The sequence below is a fragment of the Zingiber officinale genome, chromosome 1B (assembly GCF_018446385.1).
Source record: "Zingiber officinale cultivar Zhangliang chromosome 1B, Zo_v1.1, whole genome shotgun sequence".
NCBI classification, from domain to species: Eukaryota; Viridiplantae; Streptophyta; class Magnoliopsida; order Zingiberales; family Zingiberaceae; genus Zingiber; species Zingiber officinale.
Genome location: NC_055986.1, coordinates 92,231,099 through 92,252,913, shown reverse-complemented (window position 1 = coordinate 92,252,913; position 21,815 = coordinate 92,231,099). Strand labels below are relative to the sequence as shown.

Genomic DNA, 21,815 nt, shown 5'->3' with positions numbered 1-21,815 from the left:
TTCTTCTGAGCTCTCATTCAAGAGCCTATGAAGAGCTTCGATGAGATGCTATGGAAGGCCGCTAGTTATATCAATGTAGAAGAAGCCCAAGAGGCTCAGCGGAAAGCCGACAAAGCGCCTGTTCCTTCCAACAAATCGGAGAAGAGGCCACCCCGACCGTCAGCTCAGCCTCTTCCATGCGCTCGGGACGCTTGACCGGGATTCCCTCCCAGACAGGACTCTTGGATAGCTCAAAGGTAAAAGATGTCCAAGCCCCATGACCCGATCAGTGGGGGCCTTGCTATTACACTTACAACAGGGCCCACATTCATGCCACTGGGGATTGCTTCTAGTTCGCCCATGATTCACGGCGCGCTGTTGAATTGGGCCTGCCTCCACCCATCCTCGGAATCAGAGTAAGGTTAAAATATGACTAAAGTCATATGTAATGCACTTTGTGATCGCAGGAACATTAGGCTAAGTCCCCTAGTCCAACTCCGTTCGAGCCACAAGTGCTGCCCTTCCAAGTCAATTCCCGATCATGTTTCCAAGTCAATTCCCGATCAAGTTTCTAGATCAATTCCCGATCAGGCTAACAGACCATCATCCTTCCAAACCAATTCCTGGTTGAGATTCCAGACTCTCGCCCCAGTGCGAGTTATAAGTGAGCATGCTTTCACGCCTCCGGACTCTCGCCCCAGTGAGAGTTATAAGTGAGCCTACTCTCACGACCAACGATCTCTCAGTCAGAATTTCAGACTCTTGCCCCGCGCGAGTTATAAGTGAGCATGCTCTCACGCCTCCAAACTCTCGCCCCGGCGCGAGTTATAAGTGAGCCTGCTCTCATAGCCAACGACCTCTCGGTCAGGATTCTAGACTCTCGTCCTAGCGCGAGTTATAAGTGAGCATGCTTTCACGCCTCCAGACTCTCGCCCCAGCGCGAGTTATAAGTGATCCTACTCTCATGACTAACGACCTCTCGGTCAGGATTCCAGATTCTCGCCCCAGCGCGAGTTATAAGTGAGTATGCTCTCACACCTCCAGACTCTCGCCCCAGCACGAGTTATAAGTAAGTCTGCTCTCACGACCAACGACCACTCGGTCGGGATTCCAGACTCTTGCTCCGGCGCGACTTATAAGTGAGTCTGGTCTCACGACCAACGACCTCTCGGTCGGGATTCCAGACTCTCGACCCGCGCGAGTTATAAGTGAGCATGCTCTCACACCTCTAGACTCTCGCCCCAGTGTGAGTTATAAGTGAGCATACTCTCATAACCAACGACCTCTCGGTCGGGATTCCAGACTCTAGCCCCGCGCGAGTTATAAGTGAGCATGCTCTCACGCCTCCAGACTCTCGCCCCAAGTGAGTTATAAGTGAGTCTGCTCTCAAGACCAAAGACCTCTCAGTCGGGATTCTAGACTCTCACTCCAGTGTGAGTTATAGTGAGCCTGCTCTCATGACCAATGACCTCTCAATCAGGATTCCAAACTCTCGCCCCGCGAGAGTTATAAGTGAGCATGCTCTCATAACCAACGACCTCTTGATCGGGATTCCAAACTCTTGCCCCAGTGTGAGTTATAAGTGAGCATGCTCTCACGCCTCCAGATTCTCGCCCCAGCGCAAGTTATAAGTGAGCATACTCTCACGACCAACGACCTCTCAGTCGTGATTTCAAACTCTCGCCCCAGTGTGAGTTATAAGTGAGCATGCTCTCACGACCAACGGCCTCTCGATCGGGATTCCACTCTCGCCCCAGCGCGAGTTATAAGTGAGCATGCTCTCGCGCCTCCAGACTCTCACCCAGCGCGAGTTATAAGTGAAACTGCTCTCACAACCAACGACCTCTCGGTCGGGATTCCAGACTCTCGCCCTGCGCGACTTATAAGTGAGCATTCTCTCACGCCTCTAGACTCTCGTCCCAGTGAGAGTTATAAGTAAACATGCTCTCACGACCAACGACCTCTCGGTCGAGATTCCAGACTCTCACCCCAGCGCGATTTATAAGTGAGCATGCTCTCACGTCTCCAGACTCTCGCCCTAGCGTGAGTTATAAGTGAACTTGCTCTCACGACCAACGACTTCTTAGTCGGGATTTCAGACTCTCGCTCTAGCACGAGTTATAAGCAAGCATACTCCTGCACCTAATAACTCGTGAGTCAGCTTTCTACACTCTTGTTCCCAGACAGGTGATCAGCAAGTAGAGCCTTCACTAACACCCCTTCATGGTCTGCATAAAGTAAGAAAGTGCCAGGGAGGAAAAGAAAAAAGAAGCATGAACAAAGACCAAAACTCAACCAGATTTGTATTTATTTGATAAAGTATAGGGGACACCCCTCAAAATCTCAATTTTACAGTAGCGTTCTCTTCTAGTATCAGTAGCCGGTCGGCACCTCGGGCAAAAGTGCTCCGCTTGACCTGCCTGCTCCAAATAAGCTCGCACCTGAATCAGCTCTGCCTTGATGGACTGAATAATGCGATGTTGCTGAGCAAGGGTCTCGTCTTTAAGCCGTTTTTCTTCTTGAAGAAGGACTATGGAAGAGGCGTGTTTCTCTTTCAAATAGATGAAAAATTGGGCTTGGCTCTCTAAGTTTGAATAAGCTTTCTGTTTCAACACTGCTTTAGCCCGAGCCCGAGATTTAGCGGCTAACCAAAGTTCCTCAATTTCTCGGCGAAGAGAAGATTGAAGATCTCTATCCTACGTCATCTTGGCTAAGGTCGTACCCCTTTGGGTAAGCAGTTGAGTCGTCTAATCCAATTGTTGATGGACACACTACAGTTCATTCAACTCGGAATTCACATCCATAGGTAAGGGATGTCACCAGAAGAAAAGTACAACTCTATGGATGGTGATCGACCTCCTTTTAAACAAGAGGAGAAGGGGAAAGTAACTTATGCAGAAGTTAAAATGACCCTTTTTTCGAGGTTGATTGAGTAGTTAAACAGGTTATACGATCGAGGATCTGGGAAAAGGAGCAACATTTAAGGTTATAATGGTGAAATAAATGAAATCAGAGTCTGATTCTATTCAGTCAGACCTAAGCCTCCTTCGACTAGACTTGGGGGGAGGCTTGTGATACGGTGCATAATGGTAGGGCTCGGCCAATGGAAGTCAAGGAGACGTGACCGTCAGAAGTCAAGGGGACGTGACAGTCGATAGTCAGGAGGACGTGACAGTCAGCAGTTAGGAAAAGAAGAGGTAGGACCACCTAGTGTCATCAGCCGCATGATACCCGATAGGGTGCTTACAGATCAGAATCCCAGATCTGAATCAGGGTGTACAATCGGGGTGATGCCTGACCTGCTCCGATTGGTCGGGTTTTCACAGCTCGGTTATATCCAGGTCTGGTTCTCTCAGTAGGTCAACTCACGGTTAGCTCTTGAGCGATCTCACCGCAGCTCTCCCTGCCCCTCAAGACTCAAGCCAGGAGTCATGCCTGACAGATCATCTCGAGTTGCCCCTAATCATACCCGGCCGGGACAGAAGGTGCTAGGCGACAACAAGGTTAGGGAATCCTAACTGTCTGTCAGAGAATAACTGCTATATGTCAGGGAATATTCCAAGGGTCGGCTATCATCTGCGAGTGAAATCTTCTTCCGTCCCATAGAATGGTGCCATGCGTCCTCCTTCACCCTACAAGGACTGACACCTGACATTCTCTGACATCGGTAAGGCTCCAGAGGTACACACGGTCATATAAAAAAGGAGGTCCTCTCCCTTGAATAGATACGCGCACTTCTGCTTTCGTCCTCTACTGTTCTTTTTTTTCCTTCGTGCATCTTTTTTTTAGGGGAAAAAGTACCTGACTTGAGCGTCGAAGGGCCTACTCTGGGGACTTTTTCCTTGGTTTATGACCTCTAACGTTCCGTGTGCTTATCTAAATGCACGCAAAGCTCAAGTGCCACCTGCTTAGTTACCGTCGTTCGTCAATGTCACGTAGGGGTCCGTTCTCGGGGGCACATATGATAAGGGTGTCATAGCCGCTTTTCCGTCAACGCCAACGATAACTCATCCGACCTTTATCTGAGGATCAGTTTTAATAATAAATACAAAAAGATTCTAATAAAATGTAGTGCTCTCTTAATTTTCATACTAATTATAATGAATTACTTTGTAAGCATTGCATTTGCATGAACATTTTCTTTCAACCACTGAATCAAAAAATTAGCAAATTTTTTCATTTAACACATAATTTTATTAATTTCATAGCTGAACAGACCGGAAATGATTAAAACTGAGGAGGAAAAATCAAGAAATGGAATCATTTTATATATATATATATCCACCACCACAAATAGTTGGACATTCTTGATGATATATATATATATATATATATATATACATCCACCACCACAAATAGTTGGACATTCTTGATGATATATATATATATATATATATATATATATATATATATATATATATATATATATATATATATATATATATATATATATATATATATATATATATATATATCCACCACCACAAATAGTTGGACATTCTTGATGATATATATATATATATATATATATATATATATATATATATATATATATATATATATATATATATATATATATATATATATATATATATATATATATATATATATATATATATATACATCCACCACCACAAATAGTTGGACATTCTTGTCATCATCTGACAAATGAAACAGAACAAAAGTTAATTAGCTGGCCCTTGAAAGAGACAACTGAAAATCCACACCTTGTTCTATCATCAATCACATTGCAAAGCTTGGAGAATCCATTTCCAGCCATGGTTCCTCTAACTCCAAGAATTGTAGTGCCCATAGATGTGAAGAAGAGGCCTTGGGACCAAAAACTTCCCCTGCACAACCGCTGGCACCCCGACATACCTCCCGTCGCCGATGTCATCGAGGGGGAGCTCTTCCGCGTCGAGATGGTCGACTGGACTGGAGGTCGGATTGGTGATAACTACTCTGCCGAAGACGTAAAGACCATCGATACAACAATTGTGAGTTGCATGTGTGCCTTAATTCATTACTGAACGAATTGGATCCGATCAGTATCATACTTGGTAGTTTATATAGTTGACATTGATACTTATACCTTTCACAGACTCATTATCTCAGTGGCCCTCTGAGAGTTCTCGATGCAAAAGGGGTGCCCGCGAAGCCAGGTGACCTTCTAGTGGTTGAGATATGCAACTTGGGTCCCCTTCCTGGTGATGAATGGGGTTATACTGCCACATTCGATAGAGAGAATGGTGGAGGGTTTTTAACAGATCACTTTCCTTGTGCTACTAAAGCAATTTGGTACTTTGAAGGAATATATGCATACTCTCCTAACATACCAGGTGCCATGGTGTGTAACTCTTCCGACTTTTCGACATTTCGATCCTCTTAATGAGGTTAATTCGTCTTGTAGGTGTTAGATTCCCTGGTCTGACTCACCCGGGGATAGTTGGAACAGCACCTTCCATAGAACTGCTACGGATTTGGAATGAAAGGGAAAAGAAACTGGCAGAAACTGACGTGAGATTGCTGAAATTATGTGAAGTTGTGCACCAAAGACCGCTCGCGAACTTACCGACCGCAAAGAATTGCCTCCTTGGAAAGGTAAAATGCTACAAAGAATCTGTTAAGTATAAGCACCACATCCTTGTCTATTTTAGACTTTGAGAACTAGAAGCATGATGCCTGGCACAGCTTGAGAAATTACATGGTGCAGCCCAGTGCTGCTATAGTACTGTCCATGTAGAAGTTGCCTCATGCCGGCATGTCTAGAAACATGAGGAATCGGCGAGATTCCTTGAAACTAAATGTATGAAAAACTCTCAACAATTGATAAGGTATAGCAAGTAACGTGTATGGTTTAGTCTGATTATCCAGAGGCCTAGCTATCAGTTTAAACATATGCACTAGAAAAGAATGCTTTCTTTGCATTTCAAGTGGAACTTGATGTGTGTAAAAGAAACTCAGTGATCTTATGTAAATTTGATTTGTGGATATTGTAGATAAAAGAAGGAACCCCTGAATGGGGGAAGATTGCAAATGAGGCTGCAAGGACGATTCCTGGAAGGGAAAACGGCGGAAATTGTGACATCAAAAATCTAAGTAGAGGTTCAAAAGTATATCTTCCAGTGTTTGTGGAAGGTGCAAATCTTAGTACTGGCGATATGCATTTTTCCCAGGGAGATGGTGAAGTCTCATTCTGTGGAGCAATAGAAATGAGTGGATTTCTAGAACTCAAGTAACTTCTCAAACTCTCAGTTTCATGTTTGTTTATATCCTAATGTGTCCAGATTTATAATGATTATTATTTTTAGGAATATGACATGAGTTTTCTCTAGACAAACAATCAACTACAACTCAAAATATAAAAGTAAATCAATTCCTAATTTGCATCATGCTCAATAATCATCTACTTGAAAAACAGGTGTGAGATCATAAGGGGTGGAATGAGAGAATACCTTACACCAATGGGTCCAACACCTCTCCATGTAAACCCAATCTTTGAGATAGGGCCAGTAGAACCAAGATTTTCAGAATGGTTAGTCTTTGAAGGAATCAGTGTGGATGAGGCAGGGAGGCAGCACTTCCTTGATGCAACTGTAGCCTACAAGCGTGCTGTCCTTAACGCCATCGACTACCTTTCGAGATTCGGTTACTCCAAAGAACAGGTCTGAAAGAGTTTATCACACCTGATCCCAACTCATTGGTATTGCAGTGACTATGAACTAATGTATATACTCAATGCAGGTCTATTTGCTACTCTCATGCTGTCCTTGCGAAGGAAGGATATCAGGAATAGTAGACGCTCCAAATGCTGTGGCAACTCTTGCTATTCCTACATCCATATTCGACCAGGTTGACAGTTGAATTTCTATGACTAACCAACCCTATTCAGTTCCTTCGATCCTATGCAAATCTGAAATTCTGAGAAAAATTATTCTTTGTAACAACAGATTCCAGTTCCACTTCACCTTATACTACTTCCATGAAACACAATTTCTCAAGCACTTCCCTTAAATAAATCTGAAGTAGAATTTTTTATTCAAGCATAACATTATCACGTCTGATTCTACTCTAATATGTTGTGTTATCTTGTCTGCATGTTGTCAATGTAATGGGAATGAAGGACATCAGACCAAAATCTGGGAAAGTGCCAACAGGGCCTCAAGTGGTGAAGAGACTCCCAGATGTTCTGAGGTGCACATACGATGGAGCTCTGCCTATAACGCAGAACCCATGCATGGATTCGTGAATTCTGCCAGGATTCTGGTGCTTCTTGTTTGCTGGATTATAAATTATCTCTTAATCAGTGTATCGACTATTTTACTTATCAGGAATGTTATAAATGGTCTTGAATATGTTGTCTTAAACTTCCCTACTGAACTTGATATGGGATATAACGAGCAGATCCAGAAGATGATATGGCGGTCAAAGTCAAGATGACATGGCGGTCAAAGTTAATGGAGAAGAGCATCTCCCCATCTGGCTCTGATTGTTTGCCCAGAGGTAAGGCTCGTCGGACCTGCCTGGTCGGATTACGAGCCATGCAAAAAAAGGTCGATCGACCCTTAAGCCGGTCGAACATAAAGGGTTTAGTACTTTACTAACTAAAAAGACAGTGTCTAGTTGTTCAATGGCAATCAAATTTAAGGACGGTCGTCCTTACAGGCCGGCCAGAATGACCAATCTACCTCACAATCGATCAACCATAGGTATGATCAAGGGAAAGGTCGAACTTCTTACTCCGAACAAGCCTCTCTGCCCATGCCCGGTCGACCTGATTACCAGTCAGCCCTAAAGGTTTACACACAACAGTATGCCTGTGTATCCATTCAATAATAAGAAGGGACGAGTTTATATGACTCTATACCATGCGCCCGACTGAACAAAAGGCCGATGAGGCCTAAGGCACCTCGGCTTAGAAAATCGACCGAAACTCTCAGAACATATCTTCATTTCTCTAGGTGGCCTATTATACACTAGCCAGACAAAAGGCCGACCGAGCTTGCGATACTTAGTTTCGTATTGCTTCCCAGATGGACTTCCAGTACATCGGGGGCATTATATTATTTCCCGAACGGTTTTCTAAAGAAACCTTGAATATATAACAAAGCAGCTTAATGCAAGGACATGAATAAAAACAGCCGACCTTATGGGCCGGTCGGGATATACTCAGTCGATAATATGAGCAGAGAATCCTAACAACCTGTCAGAATAACAACTATGTGTCAGAGAATATTCTTCTAGAACTTTTTTCAAGGATCATCATGTCTCTCATCAGCAAACCACTTATAACACCATATTCCTTTAACAACCTTAGCAACAACATAAGCTATAAATAATAAAAGAGATATACATGTGGGTAAATGGAAGATTCCACAGGCAATTATTGCACATTTCTTAGGTTATACACTCTTCTTTACTTAACAACCTCTGACACACTTTACCACCTCATGATTGCGGAGGTTATGAGAGGTGGTATATAAATGGGGAGCCCCCTCCATTAGTAAGGTACGTCCTATGAACATTTGCAACTTACTCTCTCGCGCACGTTCTCTACTGTTCTTCATTCACCTGTCTGGACTTGTAATGACTTGATAGTTGGAGGGTCTTTGCTAGGGACTTCCCCTAGTTTATAGGCACTGACGTTTTGTTGGCTAGTCTCCATGTGTGTGGGATTGAAAGGAAACTTTTCCGTGGAGTAAAGCTTCTACCCGTCAACGATTAAGCCACCATGCCCAACGTGTCATCTTTGCAGTTTTCAGATAGGATCAAATTTGACGCTGTCTATGGGAAGTTTCGCCTTAATATGAAGATTAGAGATGGAAGAAGCTGTACAACTCGCCACCGTCACCATAACGCAAGAACATCTAGACATGCTAATTAACGCCTGAGCACAAAAATTATCACAACAGCAACAACAAGCAGCTACTGGTGGTACACTGCCGCCACCCAATCCTATCGCATTGACAACAGCCCATCAGAGGGAGAGAGGAGATAAGGAGGAAAGCCTAGCACATTTACCTCCAGTGTCTCACTCACCAATCTGGCGCCATCGAGCACTCTTCTGCATGTTGCCCGAGCACATAGGCCAAGAAGGACCACATCAAGAATCCTCTGGAGAAGCATCCATCCGAGAGGGGCACAAAGGAAAAACTCCAACAACATGCAGCTCTCCCGAGCAGATTAGCACTCCGTTCTCTCAGAGGGTGCTAGAAAACAAGCTGCCGAAACATTATCAATTATTAGGACTCGTGCGGCCGACAAGAGGGGCTGAATTGCCCTTCAAAAAGAAAATAAAACCTTGATCTTTTGAAATATTAAAGCACTTGTATAAAAAAATTTGATAAACTAATTAAAAGAAAGAGACTACCGATTTTACTTGATTACAACCGGGAAGGTTGTTAATCCAAGAATTTGAAGCACTAATCAAATTCTCCTTTTGTTGTAAGCGAAGAAACCTCTTACAAGCATTGGAAGCACACAATCAAAGCAGTAGAATAGTAAAGAAACTTGTGTACAAGTTGTTGGGACCGAAAATGTAGCTAGAGGGGGAGGGGTGAATAGCTCGACGCGTGCTAGGTGCTCGACGTTGCTTGTTTCTTCAAAGATATGCAGCGAAAATACAAGAAACAACTACAACAACGCTAACAAATGGATTTTACTTGGTATCCACCTCACAAGAGATAACTAGTCCAAGGATCCACGCACACACACACACCTCCACTAATAAACACTCCTTTTCGGTAACTACCGAAGGTGGAGAAGCCCTACAAGACTCTCAATACAGAAAGAAAGGAAAGGGAACAAAAGTATAAGCAAAGCTTACAATGAATACAAGAAACACTAACCTTAGCTTTCTTCTTCTTGCTTTTGATCCGCCTCTTGACTTGGAAGAGCCTCCAGGAACCTTCAAGAACTAGCGATCTGGAGCTTAGAGAGAGCTGTGGAGTTGCTCTGGGAGTACAGTGAAGATCTGAGATGAATTGGTGAAGTTCTGCAGTTCTCTACCGAAGGAATCGAGCGCCTGCAGCTAAATACGACGCCAACGGTCGGATCCCGATCGATTGGATTGCTCCCAATCGATCGGGGAGGCTTTGGATCGATTGGATGATCGATCCAGAGCGCCTCTGTGCTCTCTGGAATAGCCTGGATCGATCAGCTGATCGATCCAGCAATTATCGCGTAAAAATGCGTCACCCCAATTGATCCACTGATCGATTGGGGTCTCTGGATCGATCGACCGATCGATCGACCGATCGATCCAGAGGCGTTCTGTGCGCTCTGCGACTTGCCCACTCGAGGCTTATCGCGGGAACCTTCCCAATCGATCGGTCGATCGATTGGGCATCAGCCAATCGATCGGCTGATCGATCCAGACATTAGTTTTTGGACAAAACCAAGTCCCAGGCCCCCAAACCAACATCCGATCAATCCATGACCTGTTGGTTCATCATGCCTAGCATCCGATCACCCTTGACCTGCTAGGACTCCCTCACCAAGTGTCCGGTCAATCCCTTTGACTCACTTGGACTTTTCCTCATCATGCCAAGTATCCGGTCACTCCCTTGACCTACTTGGACTTTTCCCTTCTTGCCAAGTATTCGGTCAATCCCTTTGACCTACTTGGACTTTCACCAGATGTCTGGTCAACCTTGACCCATCTGGATTTCCCCGTGCCTGACTTGACTCACCAGGACTTCCCTTCTGCCTAGCTTCACTCACTATGACTTCTCTTCTGCCTGGCTTCACTCACCAGGTCTTTCACCTAGCTTCACTCACTAGAATTTTCACCTGGCTTCACTCACCAGAATTTTCCTCTGCCTGGCTTCACTCACCAGGACTTTCACCTAGCTTCACTCACTAGGATTTTCCTTCTGCCTAGCTTCACTCACTAGGACTTCTCTTCTGCATGGCTTCACTCACCAGGTCTTTCACCTATCTTCACTCACTAGGATTTTCACTTGGCTTCACTCACTAGGATTTTCCTCTGCCTCGCTTCACTCACCAGGACTTTCACCTAGCTTCACTCACTAGGATTTTCCTTCTGCCTAGCTTCACTCACTAGGATTTTCTCTCTTCCTAGCTTCACTCACTAGGTCTTTCACCTGGCTTCACTCACCAGGATTTTCCTTCTGCCTAACATCCCAGTTAGGACTTCCTAGTCAAGTATCTGGTCAACCTTGACCTACTTGACTCTTCTTCAATCAACCTGATCTGACCCTGATTAGAGGGGAATTGCACCAAACAATCTCCCCAAATGAACAACTGCACCTGCACTTGTCCATATCATCGAAGTCTTGTATTGTCAAACATTGAAACCCAAACCAAGACTCAAGCTTGGTCAACCAGGTCAACCTTGACCTGAGGGATATTGCACCAACAATCTCCCCCTTTTTGATGTTTGACAATACCTCATTTAAGTTAGGTTAATTCCCATAGCCTCAACTTCCATCATGCCACTAGGTAATGAAGGCGTAAGTTAAACCCTACATTCTCCCACTAAGAAGGCAAACTCCCTCTTAGATAATGAAGGCCTAACTTAAACCCTACATTCTCCCCCCTATTGGCACACATCAACAAATTCACTTGTTGAAAACTCTCCCCTTTGAGACTCTCCCCCTGAAGAGTTGCTCATCGTTGTTCACAACTTCACTCGTTGTGATCAACACGATAATGAAGGTCCCATACCCTTCATTTATCCTTAACCCTACATTCTCCCCCAATATGGACAAATGCCCAACCTTGAGCATTTACAACTAAACAATGAAGATATACACTCTCCATTGTAATTCAATGCTCAACCTTGAGCATGTTCTTAAAAGAAGGTTAACCACCTTCCAAGGTTCATGAAAAATAGTTTTCATGTCTTTAAAGAGTACCTCCCCCTAAAGACATGGTCGTACCTTCTGTCATTGCACCAACAATAACTTGGAATCCCTAAACCTTTAGGAAACCCAAATTTAGAAGTTTTGAGGTTCAAAAATTCAAAATTTGAATCAAACCTCAACCTAAACTTCAATTAGTCTTCCTCAACCAAACCATCCTTGTTTTCAACATAAAAACACCCTTTTTATGTATACAAATATATTTTGAAGGGTTAGGAATGGTTACCTAGACTAAAATAGGTTCAAAATGCTGAAAATAAGCTTTCCCAGCCAAAATCAGCATCTTCGATCGATTGGAGTTGGGTTCCAATCGATTGAACCATCTTGAATCGATCCACTTATCGATTCAGATAGTGTGGATCGATCGGTGGATCGATCCAGCGAGCTTCTGCTCACGGGATTTGCCTTCTCAATCGATCGCCCGATCGATTGAGGCACTCCAATCGATCGGGTGATCGATTGGAGTTCTGATAGTTGCTGAAATTCTATTTCAGTCAACTTCAGAAACCCCTAGAAAATTCTATAAAAATCCAAAAATTGTGAAAATTTGTGTAGACATTATTTAGGGTATACTTTATCATGGAAAAATAGTTTTTTTTATGAAAATACATCATATTTTCAAAGATTGACACAAACTTGAAAACTTGCAAAAGCTTTAGTGTTTTCTTCAAGTTTGTGTCTAACTATTCAATGGTAATTACTATCAAAAGATATCCTTCACCAAGATTTTCGAAAATCATTTTAAAACATTTTCAAAACCAATATCCCACCATGTTCCTTGGGCTTAATGCACATGACTTGTACATTAGTTTTCCCAATGATGGGAAAACACATAACTATGTGTTTTGATAAACTTAAACTCAAGGAAATGCACTAAATCAGCATGTTGAGTTTTGTTCATCATCCTAACATCTCACTTGTATCTACTGTGCACAAAACACATACAAGTCATCTTAAAGGTCTTAGTGAGATGTAAAATTTGATTTTTCCCTAATCTAGGGATCATGCATATCTTGTTAAGATCGTTCGTACTCGGCTAGAGAGGGGGGGTGTGAATAGCCGCCCTAAATTCTCGCGTTCTTCCTACAGTTAGGGTTAGTCGCAGCGGAAATACAAGGAAGAAACTAAGGAGAAGAAAAACAAATCGATGTAACGAGGTTCGGAGATGAACTCCTACTACTCGGCGTGTCCGTAAGGTGGACGAGTCCAGTCAATCCGTCGGTGGATGAGTCCCCGGAGAACCGGCTAATACAATATACTCCTTCTGGGTGGAGAAACCTCGCCACAATGTTTCTTGCACAAACAAGATAGGAGTACAACAGATACAAGAAAGCAAAAGACAATATGAAACACTTGCTTGCCTTTCTTGTTGACTGGAGTGATGAAGCAGCAACTTCACACCAGCAGCAGCTGACGAGAATCCAGTCGAGAAGCTCACGCGAAGCTTCATCTGCGAGGAGCTCAGCAAAGCTCGAATAGCAGGTAAGAGCAGAAGCTCTAGAGCACAAGAACAGAAGTTCTAAGGAGGAAGCAGTAGTAGCAACGAAACCCTGTAGCGTCTTTTATACCTGCGAAGAAAAACACGAAGGAATCTAGCCGTTGCGTCGCAACGGCTAGTTCCCTGATCGGTCCACAGACCGATCAGGAGTGTGCCTGATCGGTCCACAGACCGATCAGCGCTTTCTCTCGAACTCCGCTAGCTACTGATCGTGCTCTGATCGGTCTGCTGACCGATCAGGGTATGGTCTGATCGGTCTGCTGACCGATCAGGGCTTATTGAGTGCGGTTCCTCGCACTCCTCAAGACCGTTACCTGATCGGTCGGCAGACCGATCAGGATATCACCTAATCGGTCCCCAGACCGATCAGTAAGCTCACAGAATCGATGCGTTCCTTCTGTTTGTTATCTGATCGGTCACCAGACCGATCAAATACACAAGCGTATCACTGGATCGGTCTGGTGACCGATCCAGAGCTTGGTTTTTGCCTAAACCAAGTCCCAAGTCTCCCAAACCAACATCCGGTCAACCTTGACCTGTTGGTACATCATGCTTAGCATCCGGTCACTCCCTTGACCTGCTAAGACTCCCTACCAAGTGTCTGGTCAATCCCTTTGACCCACTTGGACTTTCCGCTTTGTGTCAAGTATCCGGTCACTCCCTTGACCTACTTGACCTTCTCAACACCAGATGTCCGATCACCCTTGATCCATCTGGATTTTCCCTTGCCCGGCTTCACTCACCAGGACTTTCCCACTGCCTGGCTTCACTCACCAGGACTTTCCCTCGTGCCAAACTCCCTGTTTGGACTTTCCCCGTGCCAAGTCTCCATACTTGGACTTTCCGCGTGCCAAGCTACCTGCTTGGACTTTTCCCCGTACCAAGTCTCCGTACTTGGACTTTTCCAGTGCCAAGTCTCCATACTTGGACTTTTCGCGTGCCAAGCTCCCTGCTTGGACTTTTCCCCGTGCCAAGTCTCCGTACTTGGACTTTTCCAGTGCCAAGTCTCCATACTTGGACTTTTCGCGTGCCAAGCTCCCTGCTTGGACTTTTCCCCGTGCCAAGTCTCCGTACTTGGACTTTTCCAGTGCCAAGTCTCCATACTTGGACTTTTCGCGTGCCAAGCTCCCTGCTTGGACTTTTCCCGAATCAGGTCAACCTTGACCTAAGGTTGCACCTACAATCTCCCAAACACCTATTCTTGTCAAACATCAAGAATACAACTCTCTTCTCGTCAAACATCGTCAAACATCAAAACACAACTCGAGTCAGGTCAACTCGAGTCAGGTCAACCAAGTCAACCTTGACCTAAGGTTGCACCAACAATCTCCCCCTTTTTGATGTTTGACAAAATCCAAAATAAAATTAGGTTAACCCGATAACCTAACTTAGGTTTTCCAATGTTCTTCCTTGAACATTCTTCCAAAACCTACACTCTCCCCCTTGGGACATCTTACAAAACCTACACTCTCCCCCTTTGGACATCTCTCCCCCTTTTTGACACACATCAAAAAGAGGGAATCAAGGTTAAGAGTTTCTTCCTAATGAAAGTCTCATACCTTTCATTGAAACTCTTAATTTCCCCCTTGATACTAAACACAACAATCAACTTAGTGATAATCCCATATCACTCAAGTCTTTAGGAGTAAAAACTCCCCCTAAAAGTCAACTCCCCCTTGACTAATAGGTAAAACTCCCCCTAAAGGTCAACTCCCCCTTGACCATTGCACCAACAATGTCTTGGAGAGTTTCAAACCTTTAGAAATCCAAAACACCACCTTCCCGAGCTGAAATTTCAGACAACCAGTCGAAATTCAGCAAATTCAGCACGCCTGATCGGTCACCGGACCGATCAGGACCCCTCTGGATCGGTCCCCAGACCGATCCAGCCTTCCCTGGATCGGTCCAGTGACCGATCCAGCCTTGGACAGACTCGAGTTCTGATTTCCTTCTCCCGAAATTCAGGAACTTACAACAAATTCCAGAAAATTTCAAAAATTATAAAATTTTGAGGATATATTCCTCATAACATATACTATCAAGGAAAAATAATTTTCTATGAAAATAACTTCCATTTTCAAATCTTGATACAAAGTTCGAAAAGTTTTGAAATAGCTCAAAGTTTCAAAAACTTTGTATCACTTTGTTCAATGATGAATGCTATCACTAGAAAAGCTTCATCAAGGTTTTTCAAATCAATTTCAAAATGATTTTAAATCTTTTAATTTAGGACCGTAATCTTAGGGCTAAATGTACATGACTTGTACATAAGCTTTCCCTATGATCCCCCAATTTTGAATTAGGTTCATCTAGGTACAAGAACTATGCACCTTGATCCTAACTCATCATCCTAATATCTCACACACATCTAAGGTGTATCAAACACATTCAAGTCAATTTTGATGTGAGATATGAGTTTAGGTCAACTTAGGCTAAGTTCTCATGCATTTTCTAAACACCAATTTGATCTCAATATCAAAATGTGCTTTTATCCTTAAATCAATTTCATTGATTATTAATGCAAGAGATGATGACATGGCATGAAATAATATCATAAATGAAAACATGTGCCAATGTCATGATGTCATGACATAAAGTATGAAACTTAACTAAAGCATGACATATAAAGAACCTAAGCTTTATCATGACATATCAAATGATAAAATTAACCATGATGTCATGACATGTGAGGGCAAATAATCATGGCAAGATTTAGCATGAATAAGACATACCTAGATTACCTATCTAAGTATCCTTAGCCTTAGCTAATACTTAAGCTTTAACCCTTGATTGCCCTAATATGCCAAAATCCTAATTTTGACTCTTCTTGAACTCTAGATTCATTCATGCCACTTAAAGATCAAATTTATCCTCAAATCTTGGCATGTTTCATTTTTCCTCAAGAATTCTCTAGATTTACCCAAATTGTGCCAATTGAAATTAACATCATCATTTTCCATGATGGCACATTTTACTCTTCCAAGGAGTAAATATTCCATTTCATTTTCAAAGGTTCCCAAAAACCTTGAAAATGCTCCTTGAGTGTCAATTTCCTCAAAGTTGGGTTAACTACCCTTCTAATCGGAGTTGACACTCTCTAACCCATCTATGGGGTAGAGAAGATGCTCCTAGGAACCCAATACCTATTTGAGCTCATTGGGTTCACTAAATATTCACTAGGGATAACTTCCCTAGCAACCCTCCTAATGACCCTCTTAGGCTTTAACGCCTTGGCCATTTGGGACTCAGGTTTGTGACCCAAACCTTTCTTATCCTTGGACTTGGGTTTTTGACCCCTAGACCCTAGAGTCAAATCCTTAAGAGCCTATTCTAGAGAGTCAAGTCTTGTCCTCAAGACTTGATTTTCTTTCTCTAATACCTCAAGTTTTGATTTATCATTTTTCTTTGAGGTATTCCTAGGCATGTGTCTAGATGATTTGGGATTTCTATCTAGATTTTCCTTAGCCTTAGATGAGTTAATTCTAGGGTTAGCATTTCTAGAATTGTTCTTATCTAGGCTAACATGCTTTGCTCCTAAGCACATGTATCGATTTCTAGTGTTAACATGCTTATCATTATTGACAATGGCAATAAGACTACTAGCATGCATCCTACTAGAACTGCAAGAATGAGCTTTAAATGTTACCTTAGGGTTTGCCTTAGCTCCCCCTTTACATGTGTTTGGCCTCTTGTCCTTGTGAGGTTGCCTCCCCCTTGGACATTGACTCCTATAGTGTCCCCGTTGCTTGCATTGGAAGCACACCACGTGCTTCTTGCTCTTGCATGTCGGGACTCCGGCTTCCTTGACCTTTGGTGCCGGTGGAGTCTTTCTAACCCTCTTTGGACACTTACTCTTGTAGTGCCCAAACTTCCTACACTCAAAACACATTATGTGTAATTTGCTTGAAATCACAGTGTTTGAGTTACCTAGAGTTGTGGATGTAGATGAGCTTTCTTCTTCATCCCTTCCGGAGGTAGATGCTTCTTCTTGCTCCGATCTTGAACAAGAGCTCTCCTCCTCTTCTTCCTTGGATGTTGAGTAACCCTCAACTCCCAATTCGCTTCCTCCATGATGTGAGCTACTTGGCTCACTAGGCTCCTCTTCATGGAATTTTGCCAATTGTTCCACAATTCCTTGGCGTTGTTGTACCTATCTATCTTGCATAAAACATTATTAGGTAAAACAAATTCAATAATTTTTGTTACCTCGTCATTGATTTTGGATTGTCGGATTTGCTCTTTCGTCCACTCCTTCTTCTTGATAGGTTTTCCTTCCTCATCCATCGGAGGGGAAAACCCTTCTTGTACACAAAACCAATTTAACATATTAGTCCTAAGAAAATACATCATCCTTACCTTCCAATATGTGAAGTTGTCGTGAGACTCGTAGAAGGGTTGAATCGTGACATCTTCTCCATAGAGATTCATCTCTAGCCCGTGCTCCCCCGGGTGTTGATCCGTCGAAGAGCGGCCTTGCTCTGATACCACTTGTTAGGATCGTTCGTACTCAGCTAGAGAGGGGGGGGGGATGTGAATAGCCGCCCCAAATTCTCGCGTTCTTCCTACAGTTAATGTTAGTCGCAGCGGAAATACAAGGAAGAAACTAAGGAGAAGAAAAACAAACCGATGTAACGAGGTTCGGAGATGAACTCCTACTCCTCGGCGTGTCCGTAAGGTGGACGAGTCCAGTCAATCCGTCGGTGGATGAGTCCCCGGAGAACCGGCTAATACAATATACTCCTTCTGGGTGGAGAAACCTCGCCACAATGTTTCTTGCACAAACAAGATAGGAGTACAACAGATACAAGAAAGCAAAAGACAATATGAAACACTTGCTTGCCTTTCTTGTTGACTGGAGTGATGAAGCAGCAGCTTCACACCAGCAGCAGCTGACGAGAATCCAGTCGAGAAGCTCACGCGAAGCTTCAGCTGCGAGGAGCTCAGCAAAGCTCTGATAGCAGGTAAGAGCAGAAGCTCTAGAGCACAAGAACAGAAGTTCTAAGAAGGAAGCAGTAGCAGCAACGAAACCCTGTAGCGTCTTTTATACCTGCGAAGAAAAACACGAAGGAATCTAGCCGTTGCGTCGCAACGGCTAGTTCCCTGATCGGTCCACAGACCGATCAGGAGTGTGCCTGATCGGTCCACAGACCGATCAGCGCTTTCTCCCGAACTCCGCTAGCTACTGATCGTGCTCTGATCGGTCTGCTGACCGATCAGGGTATGGTCTGATCGGTCTGCTGACCGATCAGGGCTTATTGAGTGCGGTTCCTCGCACTCCTCAAGATAGTTACCTGATCGGTCGGCAGACCGATCAGGATATCACCTAATCGGTCCCCAGACCGATCAGTAAGCTCACAGAATCGATGCGTTCTTTCTGTTTGTTATCTGATCGGTCACCAGACCGATCAAATACACAAGCGTATCACTGGATCGGTCTGGTGACCGATCCAGAGCTTGGTTTTTGCCCAAACCAAGTCCCAAGTCTCCCAAACCAACATCCGGTCAACCTTGACCTGTTGGTACATCATGCTTAGCATCCGGTCACTCCCTTGACCTGCTAAGACTCCCTACCAAGTGTCCGGTCAATCACTTTGACCCACTTGGACTTTCCGCTTTGTGTCAAGTATCCGGTCACTCCCTTGACCTACTTGACCTTCTCAACACCAGATGTCCGATCACCCTTGATCCATCTGGATTTTCCCTTGCCCGGCTTCACTCACCAGGACTTTCCCTCGTGCCAAACTCCCTGTTTGGACTTTCCCCGTGCCAAGTCTCCATACTTGGACTTTCCGCGTGCCAAGCTACCTGCTTGGACTTTTCCCCCTGCCAAGTCTCCGTACTTGGACTTTTCCAGTGCCAAGTCTCCATACTTGGACTTTTCGCGTGCCAAGCTCCCTGCTTGGACTTTTCCCCGTGCCAAGTCTCCGTACTTGGACTTTTCCAATGCCAAGTCTCCATACTTGGACTTTTCGCGTGCCAAGCTCCCTGCTTGGACTTTTCCCCGTGCCAAGTCTCCGTACTTGGACTTTTCCAGTGCCAAGTCTCCATACTTGGACTTTTCGCGTGCCAAGCTCCCTGCTTGGACTTTTCCCGAATCAGGTCAACCAGGTTAACCTTGACCTAAGGTTGCACCTACAATCTCCCAAACACCTATTCTTGTCAAACATCAAGAATACAACTCTCTTCTCGTCAAACATCGTCAAACATCAAAACACAACTCGAGTCAGGTCAACTCGAGTCAGGTCAACCAAGTCAACCTTGACCTAAGGTTGCACCAACATATCTATCTAGGCATTTTGTGGATATTGAACATCCACCTAGGATGTCACTTGTTGAAACCACCTGTTGATAAATGTCATTTGTCCTTAATTTTAAGGAATAAACATAATGCATGATAATGTTATGGCATACATCAAAAAGAAATAATTTTCAAAAGAAAATTTCCTATAACTACATGATGTATGTATGTCATGACATGGTATTTTTGTGTTTTCATAATAAGGCATGAGTGCAAAAATAAACCAGGTCAACCTTGACCTAAGGTTGCACCTACAATCTCCCAAACACCTATTCTTGTCAAACATCAAGAATACAACTCTCTTCTCGTCAAACATCGTCAAACATCAAAACACAACTCGAGTCAGGTCAACTCGAGTCAGGTCAACCAAGTCAACCTTGACCTAAGGTTGCACCAACATATCTATCTAGGCATTTTGTGGATATTGAACATCCACCTAGGATGTCACTTGTTGAAACCACCTGTTGATAAATGTCATTTGTCCTTAATTTTAAGGAATAAACATAATGCATGATAATGTTATGGCATACATCAAAAAGAAATAATTTTCAAAAGAAAATTTCCTATAACTATATGATGTATGTATGTCATGACATGGTATTTTTGTGTTTTCATAATAAGGCATGAGTGCAAAAATAAAACATGATGTCATGGTATATAATGGGCAAACAATCATGGCAAGGTTTAGCATAAATAAAATATACCTAGATTATCTATCTAAGTATCCTTAAGCACATAGCTAATCCTAAAACTTAAACCCTAGATTGTCCAATTTCCTCAAGAAAATGTCAAAACCCAACTTGACATTTCTTTAATCTCTTGAATTAATTATGCCAATTAAAAATTTAAAACATCTCTCAAATGTTGGCATATTTCATTTTTCCACAAGAGTGACCATAAGAAAATACCAAAATCCCACCTAGGTATTTCTTAAGCTTGTCCCCAACATGTGTCAATTTAAATGATATCAATATCTTCAATTTTGGCACAATTTACTCTTCCAAAAATTAAATGATAAATCTATTTCATTTTCAAAGGTTAATAATACCCTTGAAAATGCTCCTTGAGTGTCAATTGCTTCAAAGTTGGGTTAACTACCCTTCTTCTTAGAGTTGACACTCTCTAACCCATCTATGGGGTAGAGAAAATGCTCCTAGGAACCCAGCACCTATTGGTGCTCCTTGGATGCTCTAGGTATTCATTAGGGATAACTTCCCTAGATACCTTCCTAGTGACTTTGTTTGGCTTCTTAGAAGCCTTGGCCACTTTTACTAGGTCAGCCCTAGGGATTGCTTCCCTTGTGACCTTCTTTGTGACTTTCTTAAACTTCTTAGAAGTCTTAGTCACATTTGTTGCAAAAACACTCTTAGGGATGACCTCCCTAGTATTTTTGGCTTGCCCACTAGGCCTAGGGTTGGTTCCGAGAGTCTAGGTGTAGATAAACTTTTATCCACAGTGCAACAGATCGTGACAGCATAGCAAACAATAAGTTTTGTGGTCTAGGTGTCTAGACCAGGTCCGGGCGCCCGGATTGGGCTGAACCAGCCCGCGACCTGGGCTCGCACCCAGGGCGTCCTAGCTACCCTGGGTGATCCGAGCACTCAGCATAGCTCTGGGCGCCTGGACCAAGTCAACTACCAGTTGACCTTTTGTCCGGGTCTTCTTCTATGGTTCCGCTCACTTGGGTGATTTCTGTCATCCGGAATAGGGCTCACCCGAACTCATTTTTCGGCCTTCTAGAGCAGTCTTCCGCTCAGGCTTCTTGTCCCTCGAAAACGCCACGCGCCTCATTCTCATTCGCTAGCATACTCTTCCGTAACGCCTCATCTCTCGGACGCACCCAACCCGTCAACTCTCTCCCGTGTCGTCCTTCTCGCTAGCTGCATCTTTCGCTCGACTTCCTGTGCTCCTAAGTTCTTGCACACTTAAACACAATGCATCAAACAAACACAAGACCTAACTTACTGGGTTGACTACATCAAAACTACCTCGAAATACTAATAATCTCCCCTTTTTCTTATGTGCATCAACCCAAATTAGAGTTAGGGTAAAAGAAATATAGAGGTAATAAAATAACAGTTAAAACTAGAATTTTGCAATTTACAAAATTAACCTCCCCTAGATTTAAGCTCTCATCTCTCATTCCCCTCCTTTA

At 43.5% G+C, this 21,815-nt stretch overlaps 1 protein-coding gene across 1 annotated transcript; it reads left to right on the top strand.

The window, feature by feature from the left end:
• The first annotated feature begins 4,704 nt into the window (after positions 1 to 4,704).
• Positions 4,705 to 7,346, top strand: LOC121969779 (formamidase-like). The gene is made up of 7 exons (XM_042520028.1): positions 4,705 to 4,976; positions 5,081 to 5,318; positions 5,390 to 5,580; positions 5,979 to 6,214; positions 6,401 to 6,644; positions 6,724 to 6,831; positions 7,103 to 7,346. The coding sequence occupies exons 1-7, from the start codon at positions 4,758 to 4,760 to the stop codon at positions 7,226 to 7,228; spliced, it is 1,362 nt and encodes a 453-aa protein (XP_042375962.1). The 5' UTR covers positions 4,705 to 4,757; the 3' UTR covers positions 7,229 to 7,346.
• Positions 7,347 to 21,815: the final 14,469 nt, after the last annotated feature.